Below are 21,329 nucleotides of genomic sequence, written 5' to 3'. Positions count from 1 at the left end.
TTGCTTGACAGCTGCACGTACAATGTATGGCTGAATGGAAGGAGCAAGTTAAGATGCACTGCTATAATGTCTTAAATATTAGCATTTTCTAGCCAGAATGGTCCAGAATTAGTCATCCATGTGTTTTGATCAGGAGTATAGTCACTCTGAAGGAGGGGAGGGGGTCTTAGCTCTAATTTTCCACCCCTCTAGAGCTTTCTTTTTATCCTTACTCTGATTCTCATGCAACTCTGCTGCTGAACTCATGGGGAAAGACTGTTACCCATTTGGGCTCTTCTGCGTTAGTATGAAAGGACAGATCCCAGAGAGGCGCAGGATCCCGCCCTCATCACAGTAGAGTTCTACAACCAAAGTATGAGAAGATAAGTTCAAGTGGTAGAAAAGCCATTTTGTCCCCTCCATCTCAGAGAGTCTGGCCTCTCATGCCCTTGACTTAACTAGTCACCTGGAAGTTGGAAACTCCAGAAAGAAGGAACCATGCAGCTGTGCCTAGTCAATATGCAACGCTTGTGCATTAGCTGGCATGAGAGCAGCGCATGCTGAATGCTTCACCACCACCCAAGAGCGGTGTTGGCTAGGGGTCTGTCAGATTGCTCATTGATATGATGTCTGCTCAGGTAGATCATTAATGCAGTGTTTTTCCTCTTTCCTTCCTCCACTCCAGTTCCTCAGTGAAGGTTATGCGGCACACTTAGCCTTGCTGGAATTCAGTCTCCATTCACGGCCCAAGAAGAACAACTCCCGGATGATCTTGAGGAAAGGAAGCTTTGGCCTGCACTCCCAGCCCGAGTTTCTGCGGAAACGGACTCACCTTCGCAGGACTATGTCTGTGCAGCAGCCTGACCCACCTTCGTCAAACCCCAAACCAGAGCGTGCCCAGAGCCAGCCTGAATCAGACAAAGATCATGACAGGCACCTGCCCCCTATAGCCTGGGTTCGAGGTGGGGTCCATAAATTTGAGTCTGCGCCTTAGGAAGCATTGAGGTGTAAGTCTTGGGTGCCGGCCAATCAAGCTGTAGGCATGAGGTAGGACACATAACCAGAGCCTTCCTTGCTCTGGAATCTGCCTTCTCAAACCAAGTAGGGAACTTTGTTTGTTCCTCTTAACATACCTATAATAAAACTTTAAATCCAGATCTAAAACTATCGCAAGTGCTTAACATCAAAACTGCAAAATAGGTCTTAGAATTTTTTTTACAAGACACATTATAAAATGTACAATAAGAGAAAAGCTTTAACAGATTGATTTTACTCAAGGGAAGATGCTTAAAGGAGTGACATCAGCTAATTAGTAGCACCTTAAAAAAAAAAAAGCATAAGCAGGTAAAATGAGTGAAAGAGAAGGGTTACATTTTAAAACCCTAATGGCTGTATCAGTTGCTGCTATACTCCTGAGAAAGTGTTTACACAGAAGGGAAGTGCAGGTGGAGTGGAAGGCAAACTCTTTGGGTACCTTAAACCCAAGAAAATTTCCTTTGGCTTGCGGTGTTGATGAATGTGCATCAGCTCAAGTTCTGATCCATACATCTTATAAGTGAGGTAGCCAGACTTAAAATATACACTAGAGAAATCTACTTATGAACCAAATCATAAACACCTGATGTTTAAAAAAAGAAAAATGTCTCTGCAGTCTGAAGCACTGATAGTGTTGCTATATACAAAAATCACTTTTTTTGGAGCTTGTTGACTGTACAAATGTTTGAATTCCTTCAAGCAACAAGATGGGTTTGACCCTTTAGATATAAGACATGGATCCTACATAGGTCAGCTAAAGAAATCCCTCTTCTGTAGCGTCTCCAGAATTTTACAATGGATGAAAATGAGTGATAAAATCATAACCGGTTTTATATTGGTAATTTTTCTCTTAGCATATTGTTTTTTAAACAGCAGTGACATGAAAGTGTAGTGCAGTTTCTGTTAAAACAATCTTACTGTATTTAAAATACTCACATTTAAGCTTCATAGAAACTAGATGCTATGAAATTGCAGCTGCTAGTTAAAAGTACTCATTTTCTAATTATCGAAAAATTCCATTTAGATGTTCTCAGCTCAGTTAGAAGGATCTACTGGAGGCAACTGTGTGGGAATCTCCCTAAATGTTCACATTTCAGAGGTAAATTTTGTAGTCGTTTTAGGATAGAAGCAAAGAGCCAGATCCTGCAAATTCTTACTCAGTGATAACTCCTACTGAGCTGAATTCAGTGGAGAAACTAAAACTTGGTTGTAAGCGCTCAGGAACACCACCTCTTACAGGATTAAACACTGGTTTGTGCAAAAATCTAGCGTCACATTTCCTGAAAGATCTAGTAGCTTTTCACAATAAAATTAATGTTTCTCTTACCCCGGTTAAATTAAACTGGAGTTTTGACGTTAAAATTAAGACACTGATTGTTTTGCAAGCTCACGCTAGTTAGGATCGGGTACTTAAAGCTAACTGTTTTATTTATGTCCTTTGCTCAGTGTCTCCTTGGCGCCAGGTCATTTGGACATAAAAGCTAAATGTAAGATCTCCCAGAGCAACACTTAAAATAGTGCTTAGGTTTAAACTGTCTTTTTCTGTGTAATGTCACAAATCCTCTAACACACAGCACTTTAAATGGTTATGTGTTCTGTCTTTGCCCTCTGTGTCCCTCTCATCCACCCTCTGCAACCAGACTGAAATCACACAGGCTGCAAAGCAGGGCAGAAACTAGCTCCCTGCGCTCCACTGACTACTAGTATCAGCATGCATGGCTCCACAGACTTTAGTGGAGTCGTGGCTGCTTCTCCCAGTGATGAATCTGGCTCTCCACTGCTGCTCTACGGGCAAGGAAAAGCAAGTAATGAAGATGGGTGGCTGGTGCTGAATCTATCTGATGCCTCTCTTCTGACTAACAGGTACTAACAAAAAATGCCCATAAAACATACAGTAAAAAGCTTGCTACGGTGATCTACATCTGACCACTAACGGTTTACAGATTCAGCAGATTCACTCCTTTATTGTCCTTAGAGCAGTTTTATTTGCTTGGGGCTATGGTGACTGGCCAACTGTTTTAGGCTCTCTTCACTGCAAAACTTCTGAGATACAGTATTTTTCAGCTTACCTCAAGTTTAACGGGCAGGGGAGCATACGACTTTTCAGATTTGTCTATTGAGTTCCTACCTGTAATCGGATGGGCAGATCTAAAGGTGACATTGATTGTTTAGCTCAAAATTACATTTTTTAAAGCAGCTCTGTGTTACAGCATGTACCCTGCTGGTGGTAATTGTGCAATTCAAAGCTATTGTTGCTTTAGCTAATGTCTACCTCTATCAGCCACGAGGCTCCAAAACCAGCTTCGCCTATATATTTATCTAATTCTCCTATTAATCTCATTCTGGAAAGAAATATAGATGAGTTGGAACTGTGTCCATCATTAAGGAAAATGAGCCTGAAAGTTATAACAATGTTTTTAACTTGAATTTTTCATTAATACCTGGGTCTCTTATGAGAAGCCAGTACAATAGCTTCTAGTCAACCGTATAATAATTTAAGCAGTGAAATAAGTGCTAGTCTGTGTACATGATTAGAATGTCAGCATTTTAAATGTTACTACATACAGTATTAGATTGCAGCTGAGAAAAATTAACTCCTCGACTTGGTTTTATGAGCTATGGGAACTCATGTGGCCTTAGTATAATTCCAATATTGCTTATTGCTCAGGGATTGAATGTTTTACCCTCTGCTCACAATCCCACAACATATTCAAGTTACAGGTTAATGTTTCATACCAGTTTCCAGCCCGTGTTCCAAAATTTCAGAAGATTTAAAGCAGTTGGGTTTTTTCCTTGCTCTAGATTATTAGTCACTAAAATGGTGTTGTCATTTCAGTGGGGCTGAGAGTATCAGTATGGTAAGAAGAATGACATGAAATCTCTGAACTAGCTGGGCCTACAAACAAGTTATTATGTAATTGGAAATTTGGGAACCCAGCTGTATATTAAAACTTGCATCTAATTTATGCTGTGTCCAGGTAGCTCTTTTATGGATGCTGACCTAGGCCCAGTTATGTTAAATTGTCAATCCCTGTTATCTCCTAAAGGATTTGCTTCTTGCCAGATTGTTTACATGCCATGATTCATAGGCTTTGAAGTAGGAAAGTCTGCACCTGTTGAGTTAAGTGGAATTTCAAAATCAATTTAAGTCTTCATTCAGTTTTGCTTAAACTTTCACCAAGGGGATTAGCTGTGCTTTTTAAAATTTCATTCATTAGCAGATTGGGTTTGGGTATCATTTTCCGTTTGTATCAAGTTACTACCAGATGTCTCTGCACACTCAAAACTATCTTGGTTGTGAATTAAGACATCAATGGAAGTTTTGGGTGCTCACAGAACACAGGTTGAGCACATAATTTCTGCACTTCAGTGCCTCCTGACTGCTTGATATGGAAAAGCACAGTCTTCTGCCCAGGTAAACTGAGGGAATAATTGGAAATGTAAAATGTAATGTAATATTTTAGTGAGGAGTCATAGCAGTCAAAGTTAAATGCACAAGGAAGGTAGGCTGTGACTAGAAACACTTATTTCTCCGCCATGTTTATGGACCCAGTTTATTACTGTAAAAAAAAAAAACCTGATTAACTAGCAGTGGTGGTCTGTTATCTAAGCTATTGTGAAAAGACACCTTCAGAGCTGTGGTGTTTGTTGTGCGTGTGTGTATATATTTACTGACTTCATTACAACCCTATGTGAAGTTTTGGTAAAGCTTTCACAGCAAATTTGTAACCAATATGCATTTTTTTACAATAGCTATTTGGTCTATTTTGTTGTCCTGTTTTTTGGGGGGAGAAGTAGCATTGTAAAGAGTGCAGAATATTCCACAGACACGCATAGTAATGGTAATCCAAATTTTATGAGTATGTCACTAAAATGTTTAAGTACATGTTTGCCTACACTAGTGCTCTTGAAACAAAATCATCTTGCTTGACCAAAGTTTTCTTGTTTATTCTGTGGCATGTTTTATATCTATTCAGCATACTACTTTGTTAGGTGTGAACTACACAACATCTATTGTCCTTCTCCGTCACTGGGGTTCAAGAGTTAGCTGCCGTTTTGATATGGTTAGATGGGAAGAAAAGCATTAATCGTGTTCCATTCTCCACTATTTAGTACATCTAGCAGCCTTTATACTAGAGAGTTCAGACTTTAGAAGATGGTATTAGAGGGCCCTCTCCTCTTATTTGCTACTGCTTTCAAAGTAGCTAGGGCATATTTCAGGAGTTATAGGGAGACAGAAAAAGCCATTAGCGAAGATGGTGACACTTCTGTCAAATTCTCATGCTCTTGTGGGGCACAGAAAGCATGTAAACAGCCCTTGTACCTGGTTCTGCTGAACAGGATGCCCTGCTTCCACTCTGCAAAAATTGTGTGCATATGCATCTAAACAAATCCAGTAGTTTGCATATAATCTGGTTTTAAAAGCAAATAGCCAAGAGCACTTTCCCCTATAATTTTTCAAGACTGAATGTAAAACAACTGGTAAAGAACAGCACTAAAAGCAAAAACATTTCCCCCACCCCCCACTATCCACACCACAAGAAAGTTAACTGACACTATATATTAACACAATAGCAGCAAGTTGCTTTTAAACGCATTTCTTTAATCCTACATTATTAATAGAAGTATCTCCTCTGCCTCTCTTTTTTTCCTGTTTAAGGGACTGAAAACTCTGAATGTGGAGTCACAGAATTTCCAGCTGGTTATTCCCTTTGGGGAGTGGAGAAATTAGGCACGTGGCCTTTTTTCACCCTGCCACCTAATGTGTCTGACCTCACTGTCCCTGGAAGCATAGCTGTTCTACAGGAGATTGGAGGGTGGGAGTGAGTTCTAACTACAGACTAGGGTGAGTATGAAAACATACTCATTTCCCAGGCTACAGATAGCAGCCAGTGATCCTGCTTGGAATGGAGCTCCCTGAGGGAGTTGAAAATAACACAGCCGACACTTCCCTTTTTGGCTCAGATCCATGAAAAGGGGATGATGAGCTGGCCTGTAATTATTTTAAAATTTGACAGTAAGCAGGCCCAGTTTTAAAGGAAGGGGTGGAAAAATGTGAGTTAGCTGTCAATACGCTCTGAGAGTCAGTGCTTTTTTGGGTATGGGAAGGCTAAGTAAAGGCAGGTTTACATGTAAAATGGAACACTAAAGTTGTGGAAAACAGCAAGTTCTAAATATTGGAAGCTACTTCTGGGTCTAGAAGGGCAGTCTCATGGCAGAACCCCAACCCCAAAGCATACTATTTTTTTTATTTATGTGGGAAGACAAAATGTCTACTTAACTGAATCCCTGTGAGGAGACTTGAAATTGTACATGGTCTTTGAGTCTACAGTTTTACTAAGTGTATACTTTTAAATAGTGTCAGTGGGAAGGTTCTATCTATGGTGACAAATGTTTATATTTCCTATGGCTGCCTTGTATAAATTAAAAAAACCTGTACAATAATGAATTTCTTAACATTATGAACTAAGGAGTAAGATTTTTACAACTGGTCTAGATTTTGATGTGAGCTGGTTTTTAAAAATCTTATAAAAAGCTAGTCAAATAAAAGCCTTCTTTGCCTTTAAATGACAGCGTTGTGGGTTTTTCTTTACATTGGTGTGCAAAAGCTCCCGGGGAATTATGCACCTGATTACCCATTCTGAACAGGTTGCAATTCCAAGACCTACCCAATGGCACAGTTAGTTTTGAGCAGCTGTATCTTAGTCAAAATAGAGAACTTTAGGTCCTTGCCTGCTGTAAGGCAGCACTGCCAGCTGAGCTTCAAGCAGAAAAAGGAGATGAGCAGGATTTTTCCAAAATGTGGGTTCTTTATCCCTTAGCTACACATGCCAGGCAGTCCCTTTGATTTTAATTAGTCAAAACCTATAATAGATAAAAATGCTTTGAGTGCACTGAATAACAAATGGCAAGAATAAATATTTCTCCTCCTTACAAGATGAATGGCAATTGGGGGTTGAGGTTTTTCTTAAGGGGCAGTGGCAGGGAGTTTGAAAATAGCATTCAACAACAAGCCATCACTGTTATGAAAAGTCTATTTTGTCTTTTTTATAAAGGATCAGTACATACCAGTAAAACTTCAAATAAAAGCTCTTCCCTGGCTTAAAACAATAACCTTATCTACTTTTTGAAATCCAAATAGGAAAGAGTTCCAGCCCAGCATTACAAAGTTTTAAACAGTCTGGTTTGTCACCAGGCAAAAGGAGAGTTAATTTAAATATAGATGGGGCAGCATTCAGGCATTGGTGCAGGATTGCTTACAAAAATTTGGACTTCGATCCTACTAGAATATTATGGGGGAGAATGAAGCAGGGCAATATTGTAGCCATCTGAAATAGTAAGTGGCAACAGAATTCACACAAACAGCCATAAAGTTTAAAAATTCTAAATGTCAGTATTCTGTAGCCACACACTGACTCAGATTGCTTTAAAAACAAATAATACTCCTTTGTTTACTTATTCTCTTTAGAAAAAAGCTACAGCTCAAGGAACAGCATTGGCACGGAGTTCTAGAAGTTTATGGAAAACAGGACTCCTTTGCTTTGTTGAAACAGAGAATTAATATTTTGCTAAACTAAGATTACCTCTATTACAGAGCCTGACATTTTGATATCAAAATAAGTGTTTCTAATAAATGTTTATGCTAACATTAACTAGTGCCACTGCATAAAAACAAACATTATAATGTTAAGCAACAAGTGTTACTTTAGTATATTAACTGTTAGTGTTTTCAGCTGTCTTACAGCAGTAGCATGAAAGACAAATGAAGTCCCAACAGTTAGCAGTTAAAAATGGAATAGATACATTAGTCAGTCAAACCCTGTGAACTTTAAGGGGGTTGGGGGAGGGTCACACATTCTGACTTCAATCACCCAGGGCTTATCTACACAGGTACCTTTAGGAAAGCTAATCTGAATAAACCAAAGGCATGGATTAGTTAAGCAATGTTAAATTCCTGTGTGGACACACTCATTCCGAATTAAAGTTGTCTTGCTTCTATTTATCTTAATTCACTTAGGCAGTAATTTCAGTGCAACTCTGGAGTAATTACAGAATTCCATGATTTTTAGTTACCCCCAATGTCAACTCACAGTAACTGAAATCACAGCCAGACACCATTTTGTATACTATGGTTTTGGCACACAGGTGCTTCTGAAGGCTTTATGCTAAGTGATCTAAGGCCACTAAATCTCAATGAAATTCATGCACTTAGCACCAATGCCTATGCTTTCCCATTCAGAGGCCTTGGCTACACTCACACTTTACAGCGCTGCAACTGGGGTGTGAAAAAACACCCCCCTGAGCGCTGCAAGATACAGCGCTGTAAAGCATCAGTGTAATCAGGGCAGCAGCACTGGGAGCACGGCACCCAGCGCTGCACGCTACACCCGTAAGGGATGTGGTTTACATGCAGCGCTGGGAGAGCTCAAGTCCTGGTTAAGTGAGTTCAGTTCACTATTCCATTGCTGGGCAATACCACAGGGGTGGTCATGTGATATACTTTAATATAATCCCTGCACCGTTGGCAGGAGAAATCCATAGAAGGAAAGACCTGAGCTGAACTGAAAGGTAGTATTCTAAAAATGGTTAATGGCTTATTCAAAGCAGAGTCACTTAAATCCAAACAGACAATACACCCCTCCAACTCCCATATATAGTTAATCCTTCATTTGCTCACACGTTGTTAATACTGTTTAAGGTCATCTCAGTCCAAGTGCCAACTGCATGCTGGAGCCTCCTCACACACCATCTGAAAGCAGATTGGGAGAGTTTCCGAGACCGATGCCCAGATCGCAAGTTTTGTGCCATTAGATACTGATAATTGGATATTGCTTGTTCTCTGCAGAGAATAAAGGAGTGTAATTAATAAACAGAGTAATGGGCAAAGTTAGTTGGTAGTTCAGTATACACAAGCTGCTGGAAAGTGGGCAGAAGTCAGGAAACAGTGTGCCTAGTATAGTGAGCAGATTTTATGAAGGCCATTAAAACAAATTCTCACTTCAGTCATGTTTTATCTGTTATGTGTGGTCAGCAATAGCAGCAGACAGATTAAGCAGCATGATATTAGGAAAAAAACATTAATGGGGATGGTCTAATTTGGCTTAAATGTTAAACATTATATGTCTAACATAGCTTTTACATCAGTGCTTGTTTTGTGAAGGGTGAGCAAAAGTTTAAAAAAAACCAAAATAGCCATTGTCTATAAGTTTATCTGCACAGGGCCTAATTGGAGGAAAAACTCCAGACTCCTACTATGTCTAGTGGAGATCAGAAGGTAGAATTAGTTTCTACCTTAAAGTTGCTAAGTATGACATCCTCTTACCAACATATTAAGTTGCAAAAGTCATGGGCTTTTCCAACAGAAATAGAGGAGATGTTCAAACCAGCAAGTGAAGGCATGTAAATAGGCAGTAAAGTGAACTGAATTGCTAGTGTGTAAGTAGCATGCATTACCACTGGAAGTAACATGATCAACTTGTCATTTCGTGGTTACAGTCCCCCCACTTTCTACCATGCAACACTACAGGCATTCATGCCCAGCATGTTCTTGTTTGTGTATTTGTTCCTAATTAAAACACCTGCAACAACTCACATTACCTCTTTCCCGTTAAATAAAAAAATCCAGCATACACACCTTCAACACAATGGTGTAAAAGATGTCACAGTGCAGCTTCAAGTGAAGATAATGTAAGCATTTAACTTATTTTGTATGGGAATTCCTTAATGGGAAGGTTCAGAGAAGTGATGCTGAAGACATGTTCAGAAATTAACAGTGGAGAACCTTGCTTGTTCCAGAGCCACTTACATGCAATTGCAGTATTTAAACACCAGCAAGAAAGATGTCAACTGCTGCTATTGACGCAGCATTGTCTTAACAGTTAGACATTAAGAATGGTGTAACACTTTTCTGACATGCTTTACATTGTTAGTGAGTAACCAATGAGAACTGAAGAGACAAAACATTAGTACCAGATGTTTTCTGGACTGGGGTGAGAAAAACAGCTATTTGCACAGAAGTCAAACTATTGTTTCAGTGCAAACCCACACAGGGCTCAGTGACACATAATTCACCAGCTGAAGCCGCATTATAACTGCAGCTAGGAGAGGCATGCACAGCACTGGTGACTTTGAGAAAGCAGCCTGTGGTTCTGTACATTAGTAAGGTTGTTTGTTAGGTTTTTTTAAGGTGCTCAATAAAGTTTTGTATGTACTTGTTCCCTTGAAAACAGCAGTTTTTCTCCATTCAGCCACATGCAAGTGAAGTAAGTATATTCAAAGCAAGCTTAAGAACAACAACTTTACCTGGTTGGTACTATCTTCAGTTACGAATGAGAGAAACTGTCATATCACTAACAGATGGAAGAATGAATATTAGGAATGAGGCTTTAGTGAACTTGAAATGGTTACGAACATTTAATTGACACATGGCTCTGTCAGGATTTTGGCCACTTGTGTCCACACCTGATCAGCTGAAAATGTGACCCATATGAAAAAATGATTGAGGTAGAGAGAACTAGTTGGAATTGTGCAGGATTTCCACAAGTCTTTCTGAGGCAAGTTATCTGGAACAGTAGTTCTCAACCAGGAGGACACAAGCAGCTTTCAGGGGCTCCACCAAGCATGGTTGGCATTAGACTTGCTAGAGCCCAGGGCAGAAAGCCAGGGCCCCAAGCCCCACCACCCAGAGCTGAAGCCAAAGTCTGAGCAACTTAGCTTCGCAAGACCCCCTGTGGAATGAGGCCCAGGAAAAATTGCCCTGCTTCCTACCCCCTAAAACTGGCCCTGGCAGGCCCTGGAGGTGTTTTTTTAGCATGGGGGGGGGAGGGGAGGGCTCAAAGAGAGGCTGAGAACCCCTGATCTAGAAGATATGTAGTGCTAAGCTACATCCAGATGCTTTTGTTATCTGCAAGACAGGGCCCTGTAGTCTAGATCTAGTCCCCTGATGATGCAGAATTTGTAACCAGATCCAAGTAGAATTAAGAGGCAAGATTTAGGCTTAATATATTCAGTCTTCTTTAAGAACAACTTGAGAAAGTTTAGGAGATTACTGTGGCACCAAACTTTTTAATCTGAAAACTCTTACCACGCTGCTCTTTGAAGATGCTCATTCTAAATGAGGTAACTATTACAAAATCACAGCAATCTCCCACATTTCAAAAGCTTCTTAAGATAGAATCACTGTGCAAGAATTTTAGTTCTTCTTACAAAAGAAAGGCTCCTACATCAAGATTTTTTTTACTGGGTCTGGACAACAACAACTTTCTCATCCTGTTACTATTTTGATGATCCCTGTGAAACAAATTTGACCCTCAACACTTCAGGCCTTTCAACCTGAAATCTAGTTAATTTCAAAGTGAGTTAGGTACACCTTCAGTGAATACACCTGCCCTTAAGTCACTCTGCCACTTGAAGTTATTTTCCTTTCTTGATAGGGTTTTTCTTTCCCACACTTGTGTGTGGAAGACCTTCAACTAGAAGAGAAGATTGTGATAATGACTATTGCACACTGTTGTCAAATGCACAAGCCAAATTAATTCTAGGTGTTACTTGGATCTGAATCAAGTTTTCAGGCAACATTCAAAGAATCTTATTGAAATGAAAGTCAAGTGCCTGTACAATGAGATTCTAAGAAGCCTCTACTGGCCCCATTCTGGGCTATTAACCCACTTAGAACTGCTGCATGGAGTTACCAGGCAAGATACAGTATCCGAGGCTGAGTGTGGTGCAGAGGATTCTGATTTACAGCAAGCAGCATCTAATCAAGGAGAATGTTTGTTACAGGCTTCGGTGGAGCTGCGAGCCAGTCTGCAGATGTCTAACTATGCAGTGTCTTAAAGCAGAGAGGCTGCATTACAGTTAAGGCATTTCTATTGCTCTTACTCATCTTGATTATGAGCTTTGAGGGATCATTTAATTTATATTTAGCAGTATCATTGACTCAGGATTGGAGATGTGAATCTTTAGTGATACCATCCTCTGCTGCACAAGCAGCATTAGAGAGGAGAAATAAACATCTCCCCCGCTCGCAATACTGCTTACCTCTCCTCTCTCTCAATGACATCATCGAACACCTGAGAAAGACGTTTCAGCCGGCGAATTCCCAAAGAGACTGATTCTAACTCGCAGTCAAACTCTCTGAAGGAAGAAAGCAGCATGCAATTAGAGGATTCAAACATTACCTAGGTGATTTAGCCCAGCCCCCTACCACTGCGGAAGTATCTACAATATATACTCTAGTGCTCCTTCTGGTCAAATTTTAAGCCTCTAGCCACTGCCACAACTCCCCATCCCAATGTTCAGCCTTAATCATGCCTTAACTCCATTCACCTCGCACCTAGAAAAGATGGTCTCAGAGCTAAGGCACTGGACTGGGATCCAGGAGGCATGCATGGAACTCTCAACTCTGTCTTCACCTGATACCTTGGGCAAGGCATGATTTCTGCGCTTCATGAAATACTTTCTCCCCGCAACCCTTTGTCCACTCTCCATGGCAGGGGGCCATATTTCTGTTTGCACAGCACCTAGTGCCACAGGCATGGGCCAAGACCCTAGATACCGCCACAATACAAATAAATAATTCTGGAAAATGCAGAGCAGAATAGGATGAATCAATATCCAAGTGATATATCAAACAAACAGCATCAATGCAGAATTTAGAAGGTTAAGATTTCTTTAACTCAAGCCAGACTGGAGCTAGCATAATTACATGATGTAAACTTAATATCACCCTCCCACTGGATGCGGATGGTGCAAGAGATCTCAGTGTTCTGTCATCATGCAAAATTAAGTTTCCACGGCCTAGTTTTATGCCAAACACTCTCTCTGTAAATAGGTGCACGTAACAACTTTATTACCTTCCTAACCATTATAACAGCACATAGTTTCAGCGGGAAAGATTAGTAGTGCTCAGCTGCTGTCTCTCAGATAGCCAGACACTCTAGTCACAATAATAAAACAGCAATAGGAATTACAAACGATTGCAGCTTGCCTCTTTCTGCTGGCAGGCATAGGTGATGAATACGGGCTCTTTAGAGCTGCTGCTCTCCTTGATCTCCGGAGAGGGACAGCTTCTTTTCCAAGCCAGTAAGAGAAACTCCTCCATTCTTTCCCCACCAAGCTCTTTGCAGATCTGGATGAAAGGGAGGCTCTCCTGCTGGACCTGGGGGTGCAAGTGGGACCACACAATGGGGTGGCCAGCCTATTCTTCCGACTAGGAGTTCGAGGTGAAGTGCTTCTCTTGGCAGAGCAAGTGATGCCACTTCTCCTTGCAGGCGCTTTAGCTGGAGAGATGACTAGAGACTGCGGGCGGTTTTGGCAGGACTTCTTTATTTTCTGCAAGGCAGACATATCTGGGATTACGAACCGCTGTCTACACTGTGCCAGCTCAACAAAATCCCAGCACATGAACAATTGCTACAATTCTTAGAACCAGGCTTAGACTAGGGCAGATGCACATCTGCCATTTCTGCTAAAGCAGTGGTCCCCAACGTGGTGCCCACAGGCACCATGGCGCCCACCGAGGCATTTATGTGCACCCGCCTAGTGCCCAACAGGGGACCTGCCGGGGACAGAGAACTCAGGCTGCGGGCACGGTGTTCTCTGTTCCCGGCAGGTGCGGGGCCTGCCTAGTTCCCAGCAGGGGAAAGAAGCTGTGGCCCCATGCCTGCCAGGGACAGAGAACTCTGGGGCTGCAGGCGCTGGTGCCCTTGGTCCCCAGAAGGTGCGGGGCCCGCTAGTGCCCAGCAGAGAAGACAATCTGGGGCCCCGTGCCTGCCGGGGACAGAGTACTCCAGAGCTGCGGGCACCAGTGTTCTCTGTCCTCGTGGCTTTTCTCCGGCTTCTCTCTGGATTAATATATTATGTAATATTAAAATTTTTTTTTGTATTATTTAACATACAAATACAAAATAAGCCTTGAAAAATTGTTGGCGGCTGCCACGCGCTTCTGAAAACATGAAAGTGCTACTGGTCACAAAAAGGTTGGGGACCACTGTGCTAAAGCCTCTTCCCCCTGATAGCGCTGAAATGGAGCAGTGTGCTTCATTTGATCCATTAGTCTTTGGGATTGATCCTGCTGCCACAGGAGCCCTGGACAAAGTTCTCACTGATTTCATGTGGAGCAGGATCAGGCTCCTGCCTTTAGAACCTGTTAAAGATGCCTTTAAACTGAAGGCCTTTGTTTAGAAAAAGAAGAGCAGCACAAACAAGATTCCCTTTCCTACCCTGCTAACATACCTCAACCCGCAGGGCTCTCCCCTGGGCTTCAAGTCTACTTGCAAACTCTGAGTCATAGCAGGTCGTGCTCCTGGCTAGCAGCATTTCCTAAAATAGCTTGTGCCCCCCAGCACAGGCTGCATGAAAAATTCAGCAAAACTCCTCATTGGTACAACTCCGATATTGCAGGTCCCATGAGAAGTGCTCAGGCCTGCTTCTGCAGCCTTTACACAAGCAAAAATGCCAGTGCTTGGCATTTCATCTGCAAAATAAGCTTAGAGTTAGCAGGAAGCACTTATTCCGAGTTCTTCCCGCTATGTACATGCCATTATAGAAACAATTCATAGTTAGCGAGCATACCAAGGTCATGCCATCTGTTTAACATACGGGGAGGCTAGTGTTTTGCTATTTCTAAAGCTGTTCCCAGGATTTCAACTGCTTCTCTTTGCCTCGGTGACTTTAAAAGGGTGCAGAGACAATTTGCTGCAAGAGAGATGCTGGAGAAGTCTCCTTGATCTAGGTCACATGGATGTAAAGAACCGTGACTTTGCAGATCAAGGACTAAATTCCAGCAGAATCTTCAGGAATGCTGTTTAATATTTTCCCTCCCCACTCCAAACAGACCTGAACCCAAAGGGACCCGACTACATGTGTCCAGGTCAGGTCAGAAAACAACCTCACACACTCAGGGTCAAGTCTGCCTGTAGGTAGCTGCATACCCTGTTCCTATTGACTGCCGCTGCCTCTCAGCACTGTGTGCTGTGGAGCCAAGTGCTGATGAATTACAGGGCCCTTCACTGAGCACAGGAGTGCAACAAGGCAGCTGGCAGGAGAGGGGCATGCAGCCACTGACCCGCTGACCCAACAGGCAGAAGGAGTGTGAAGCCCCCTACCAGGCTGAGCTCCAAGGACGAGGCACTGACGCACATTCATGGCTGGGTCTGAAAACGACACGACACTTGGACCTGGGTCAGCAACTGGCTAATCGGTTTTAGATCAGGCTTTAAAAATTAGATCTCTTCTCCACATGCAGTCTGTCTAAGGTTGTACATTTTTAACAGCCCTGATCTTTAGGAATTTCCATAAGGTATGTCTTTGTGAACCCAGTCAGTCCATATTCAGACTATGTAGGTGGGTGATATTCTATTGATTTCATAGAATATCAGGGTTGGAAGGGACCTCAGGAGGTCATCTAGTCCAACCCCCATCTTCTCCCCCTGCCTCCAAATACAGTATAACTAAAGTCCCATATTTCTCTCACCCCTGAGCTCTTAAGTTTCCATAAAGCATGTTCTTTGAGAGCCCAGAAAAATCTATTAGTTTATCAGGTCTCCTTCATTTACTATTTTTAAAGTGTCTCTCTAGTGATGTCCCACGTAATGCACTCAGAGGGAAAGCGGTTTTACAGTTGCTGGAGATTTTGCTCAAAATAACATGACCAAGACTCTTTGTTTTTGTATATTGTTCCTACATGTCACTTTCCCTTGTTTGTGCTGCTCTTCTTTCTCTGTGGCAGCCAGCCAGCTATATATTATAAAGCATTTACTAGTTATGAAATACAGATACTATGTCCGGCAATAAAGCACTTTGCAATCTACAGCTGAAGAGTGCTGTATAGAAGAGCTAGGTATTATTAGTCCTGAAACAGGACACCACGCTATGAACAGAACTGCCATCCATAGTACATTACAAGGGTCATTACCTGGGACACTGTTCCAAAGGCATTTTTTGCTGTTCTTGTGATAGCCCGGAAGCTTTGTTGCTTCTCTTTTGCTTCCAGACTTTCCCAAGTTGGATTCTCACTGAGGTTCATCTCTACTTGCTTTAAGGGCATTCGCTTTCTCAGAGACATGCGGAGGGTATTGAGAGCGCTTGAAGAAGGCTTCTTTCTAAATTTGTCAGGCACTGGGCTCTCATTTTCAAAGTCAGCCAGTAGCTGGTGGCTCCTCCAGCCAATAGTAGCCCCGACACTTTGGAACACTGATGCCATCACTCTTCGCTTCTTGGTTCAAAGGGGATCAGACAAAGCTGTGAAAAATAATGCACCAAATGAGAACACAGCCCCAACACAAATCAGTCCAGATGATAAAGGATAAACATATTGCACAGCACATTCAACAGGTTGTTTGAAAGGACCCATCCTCATTTCCCAAATCCCCTTCAAAACATGAGACCAGCAACAAGTACCAGGCTAAGCAGGTTTGATTGGTTTAACAGGAAACACTGTCCATTTCTGTAACTACCCATGTTTTTTGAGGGAAAAAAAGACAAAGATGTAACAGAAACTTTTCCCCAGGTGCTCTGTACAAGACTGCAATTGGAGGAGAAACTGGTTAAAGCTCTGAGAGCCAATAGAAGTGAATCATTACTAGTCAAACAGTACTTTGGGCTTCTATTTCTGTTCAGTCAAGATTCCAGTCTTTTACACCACTCTGGTTTTACATTTCTCCCCACAGGCCCATTATCTCTCTACTTCCCATTGCCAGCTCCTCACATCAGCCCCAGTGAATCGTAAGACTGAAGTTTACTATACAAGATTAAAGATATGAATACCCTGTAATGGCAAGAGTTTGTTATGTGTCATATTGAGATTATGTCCTAAATTTGGAACTTGGTTAATTAGATCACTCCCTTTTGAGGTACCAGCTGAAGTCACAACTGCAGCAGTGTGCACACACAATGGATAGGGAATGGTATTACCAGCAAAAGAGATCTGCTACAGGTTATAGTTAACAATGCGTTCCTGATTTCTATACAGTAGCTTGTTCAAAATTATTTGGGAAATAATCTTTTAAATTACTTTCACTCTTGCTAATAAGCAAGCCACCCAGGGTGAATTAATGAACTGTGTCAATTCATAAGCACTGTTTAGAAAAGCCAGGCGATTGCATCCAAATGTGAGCCAAGATAAAACTGAACTAGCTTTCTCAACACCTCACTGCATATTAATAAAGGCACTATAGTGTGTATGCATAATGATGTCTTAATACAGGAGTTCTCCAGTTTTTAAAACCGTGCTGCACATCTTAGTAAAGAGTGTCTTGTAGATACCTTTCCACCCATACACAACCTCCTGGACACTCTCCCCTACCCTCCAGTTAACATGCCCTTATCACTTGGTTACGTGAAACAGGAATAGTAGAAAAGCATTTAATATATTTTTAGATTCTTTAAATGCAGTTTTGCACACGGGAATGACGATGTACTAGCACCATGTGATCAATCAGCTCTCCAGAAACCTGTTTGATAACCCATGCCTTGCTTAGAGACCTCACTTCAGCAAGCCATTAAATCTTTGCTGAGAAGTAGTGATAGACCAATTTATTGTGTGCATTCACACAGTGGAGCGCAGCGCGAAGTGCAGATCAAAGGGCCTCTCCTGTTATATTCTGATTCTCAAGAGTCATTGTCCCAACGGGTATTGCATGTTATGTTCTTTGCATAGAGCTGGAGAGTACGGCAAGTTCAGTTTAACCTGCTAATAATAAAGTGTGTTCAGCTTCTAAAATGTGCAGTTTCTGGGTGTTAAAGACAATAACAGACAGTTTCAAGTCACTTGATAAAATTTAAAATCGATTTTCCTTAACAGTAGCTTTATACACCTCTGTTAAGTTCCTAACCTACTCTCTTCCAGGATTCACATTTCTGTACCCAGTGCTGTCTAATACAGACATGGCCCTCTGTATCAAGCCTTCTGTTATTGTTCACTGAGTGTCTTGCAACAAACACCAGAAGCGTAGTGAACATAAATTAGTGCATATGCCCATCTCTGACATCTTTTTACTGGGATTCTCCTATCCTGTACGGTCCTGACTAGAGGAGAATTCCTTCCCAGCCCCACATCTGGAGATTGGTTAGATCCTGAGCATGTAAGCAAGAACCAGACAGCCAAGCACCTGAGAGAGAGAGAGAAATGCTCGGTGGCACCTCAGAGCCTTGTCCAGTGTCCTATCTCCAAGGCTTCAGAGGAAGGAAATCAAAACCCACTATGTGGGGGGTGCGCAGGGTGGAGAATGAGAGAATCCCATCCTGACTCCTGCAGGTGGCTGGCTGAAACCCTGGTCCCAGAAACCCATCCTCAAGGAACTCCATGACTAACCTCTCTCCAGTCCAATTCACCTTTCACCAAAAGCTTATAGCTTTATCCCCTTTAGCCAGTTCCTGATCCACCTTACAATTTTTGTACTGATCCCCAATAGCAACTACCATAATTTAACTAATTATTTCTCATGTGGCACTGTGTCAAATGCGTTACTGAACTCCAAGTGTATTAAATCTACTGCACTTTCCTTATCTTAAAAAAAAATCTGCTATTTTCTCAAAGAAGGAAATCAGGTTAGTCTGGCATGATCCACCTCTAGTTAACCCACGTTACATTACACCATTTATAGCAGAGCCTCAGAATTACAAAACACCAGAGTTACAAACTGACAGGCCAACCATTCACCTCACTTGGAATTGGAAGTTTGCAATCAGGCAGCAGCAGAGACAAAAAAAAACAACAAAACAAAACAACAGGAAATACTGTATTAAACTACTAAAAAAAATTAAGGGAAAGTTTAAAAAGATTTGACAAGGTAAGAAAACTGTTTCTGTGCTGGTTTCTTTTAAATTAAGATGGTTAAAAGCAGCATTTTTCTTTTGCACAGTAAAGTTTCAAAGCTGTATTAAGTCAATGTTCAGTTGTAAACTTTTGAAAGAACTATAATGTTTTGTTCAGAGTTAAACATTTCAGAGTTATGAACAACCTCCATTCCTGAAGAGTTTTTAACTTTGAGGTTCGACAGAAGCTCCATAAACTCCTTCACAATTTGTTCTAGACCAGTGGTTCTCAGACTTTTGTACTGGTGACCCCTTTCACATAGCAAGCCTGAGTGCGACCCCCCCCCCATAAATATATAAAAAGGTGTTTTAAACACCACTATAAATGCTGGAGGCAAAACAGGATTTGGGGTGGAGGCTGAGAGCTTGCGACTCCCCCATGTAATAACCTCATAACCCCTTGAGGTGTCCCAACCCCCAGTTTGAGAACCCTGTTTTAGACCCGTTGTGTGTGCGTCAGCGCACGCGCGCACACACACACGCTTGCAATAGAAGACCAAAAGCAGACAGGGCAAGGAATTTGTAATGAACTCAGATTACACCACCAATTCCTAGCTTTTACATAGCACTTTGATATCTACAGATAAAAGGTAGGTCTGTATCATTACTCCACATTTGACAGATAGGAAAACTGAGGCACAGAGGGGGCCCATCACCCACAGTCATCCAGAGGCATGAACAGACCCCAGCCTTGGTGCTAGAACTACAGGTGCTGCCGCACCCCTGGTTTGAAGTGGTTTCCATCATACACAGGGTTTACAGTTTGGGTCAGTGGGTCTCAGCACCTCCCACTACACACGTTGTTCTGGAACCCAGCGCTCCCGGGCCCCAGGCCAGTCTGCCCACTGGCAGAGTCACTGTTTACCTGGTAGCAGGGCCGGCGGTGGTGGGGCAGGACGGGGGAAGCCAGGGCTGGGGATGCTGATAAAGGCAGGGGCAGCAAACAGCTCCCCAGCAAAACCGCAGCAGCCAGGGCACAATGCAGAGGACCGTGCCCCCCACCGCGCCCTCGGCGTGAAGCGCTGCAGCTGACGGCCACGGGCGAGGCGCCTGCTGCTGCTTCCCAGCCCAGCCCAGCCCGGTCTTTGTTCCTGGAGGGCCCCGGGCTTGCAACACTGTAGCGGCTTCAGCTTCCTCCCCGCGGCTCCCCCTGAGCCTGAGCCCCCCCCAAGGCACCAGCCTCACTCACCGCTCCCGCCCGGCCCCGCTTGCACCAGCTCCCGCCGCTTTATCTGCAATCGCCTTCGGGTTTGAATTGCGCGCTGTTTCATTCCTCCTCTAGGATTGGCTCGCTCCTGCCTCTGCTGCTCTCCCGTGCAATGGGGGGGGGACCCACCCCCTGAAGAGGCGGGAGAACATATAATCCAGGCGATAGGCTGCAGCTGGGCGAGCTTGCAGCGGCAGAGGGGGTTGGGATGCGGACACGCAGCCTTGGCCCTGTAGCAGTAGTTTATCCACCCCCCTGCCTGGAACCAGTCGGGGTGGGTTCACATTTGCAAGCCGTGCAGTTTGCATTGCCCGAGGGGAACAGAACAAGGTGGGGCTGTTTTGTGCCATGGTCATGGCCATGTCTTGGAAACCTCCCTACTCACTGTCTAATACAGTGGTTCTCAAACTTTTGTACGGGTGACCTCTTTCACACAACAAGCCTCTGTGTGTGACCCCCCTTATAAATTTAAAAAAAAAGTTATAATATATTTAACACCATTATAAATGCTGGAGGCAAAGTGGGGTTTGGGGTGGCAGCTGACAGCTCATGACCCTCCATGTAATAACCTTCTGAGGGATCCCAACCCCCTGTTTGAGAACCACTGGAAGGGCCAAGTCTTGCAAGTAAAAAGAGACAGGAAAACTTGTGTGTGAGAGAGAGAAAGAAAAGAAAGAAAGAGAGAAACCCCCTCAGGTTTCCTATCCAGGCTGTTGGTATAGCTCCCTCACACTGGATCTTTGTAAGAGGCCCCTTGGGAGATTGTATACTATGGCAGGGTGGCATATTGCCTGCTTGCATCTGATCCAGCTGAGTGGGGAATGGTATCTGTGTTTTTCAGATAGCACTAGCTACTATTGATCCCATGTGCACCCACTCTTGTCCAGCTCTGTAGCTCAGAACATTGGTTAACAGATGGATTCCCCCATTGTACCTACACAAGTTCCCATAATCTGCAGGGTCTAGTTATGAATAATTAAAGACAACCATGCACTGTTACAGTCTGCCTTCTGCACCTCACCTATTCAGAGCAGAACCAGAACACTTACATTTTCTATACATCTGTCCCTAGGCCTCAGACTAGCAGTTGGGCAGTGGTGGGGAAATAGACATACTTTGAATACAAGCTGGCATAAATACTCAGGTCCTAAATGCAGGGTTCATGAAATCTCCCCTCCCCACCTTATAAAGAAGGGGGATTAACACCACCAGTGTCCTACCCAAACTCCAGTTTAGCTTGTTATACAGTGCTTCATACCTGAACTCCCACTGCTCTTTCAATTAGGGAAGA

At 42.8% G+C, this 21,329-nt stretch overlaps 2 protein-coding genes across 7 annotated transcripts in view; one reads left to right on the top strand and one right to left on the bottom strand.

The window, feature by feature from the left end:
• PITPNM3 (PITPNM family member 3) overlaps nucleotides 1–6,603 on the top strand; it is a 344,340-nt gene extending 337,737 nt beyond the window's left edge. For all 4 annotated transcript variants that reach the window (XM_030536854.1, XM_030536856.1, XM_030536855.1 and 1 more), the window contains one exon: nucleotides 665–6,603. In XM_030536854.1, coding sequence (XP_030392714.1) covers nucleotides 665–973 — 309 coding nt within the window. In that variant the 3' untranslated portion in view covers nucleotides 974–6,603. The remainder of the gene's footprint in view (nucleotides 1–664) is intronic.
• Nucleotides 6,604–8,368: 1,765 nt separating this feature from the next.
• PIMREG (PICALM interacting mitotic regulator) lies at nucleotides 8,369–20,092 on the bottom strand. Of its 3 annotated transcripts, XM_030536713.1 has the most exons (6): nucleotides 20,021–20,092; nucleotides 15,932–16,257; nucleotides 13,004–13,347; nucleotides 12,055–12,150; nucleotides 10,318–10,364; nucleotides 8,802–8,854 (listed from the first exon to the last, which is right to left on the bottom strand). In XM_030536713.1, exons 2-5 carry the CDS (start codon nucleotides 16,217–16,219, stop codon nucleotides 10,334–10,336), a joined length of 759 nt encoding a protein of 252 aa, XP_030392573.1. In that variant the 5' UTR covers nucleotides 16,220–16,257; nucleotides 20,021–20,092; the 3' UTR covers nucleotides 8,802–8,854; nucleotides 10,318–10,333. The 3 variants fall into 3 exon arrangements, with proteins under 3 accessions (XP_030392571.1, XP_030392572.1, XP_030392573.1); XM_030536711.1 differs by lacking the exon at nucleotides 10,318–10,364 and having other exon boundaries at nucleotides 8,369–8,854; XM_030536712.1 differs by lacking the exons at nucleotides 10,318–10,364; nucleotides 20,021–20,092 and adding an exon at nucleotides 19,697–19,838 and having other exon boundaries at nucleotides 8,369–8,854.
• Between the last annotated feature and the right edge of the window lie 1,237 nt (nucleotides 20,093–21,329).

Source organism: Gopherus evgoodei, chromosome 17 (genome assembly GCF_007399415.2).
Source record: "Gopherus evgoodei ecotype Sinaloan lineage chromosome 17, rGopEvg1_v1.p, whole genome shotgun sequence".
Classification (NCBI taxonomy): domain Eukaryota; kingdom Metazoa; phylum Chordata; order Testudines; family Testudinidae; genus Gopherus; species Gopherus evgoodei.
The sequence above is the reverse complement of the archived record's forward strand: the minus strand, read 5'-3'. Positions and strand labels throughout refer to the sequence as shown.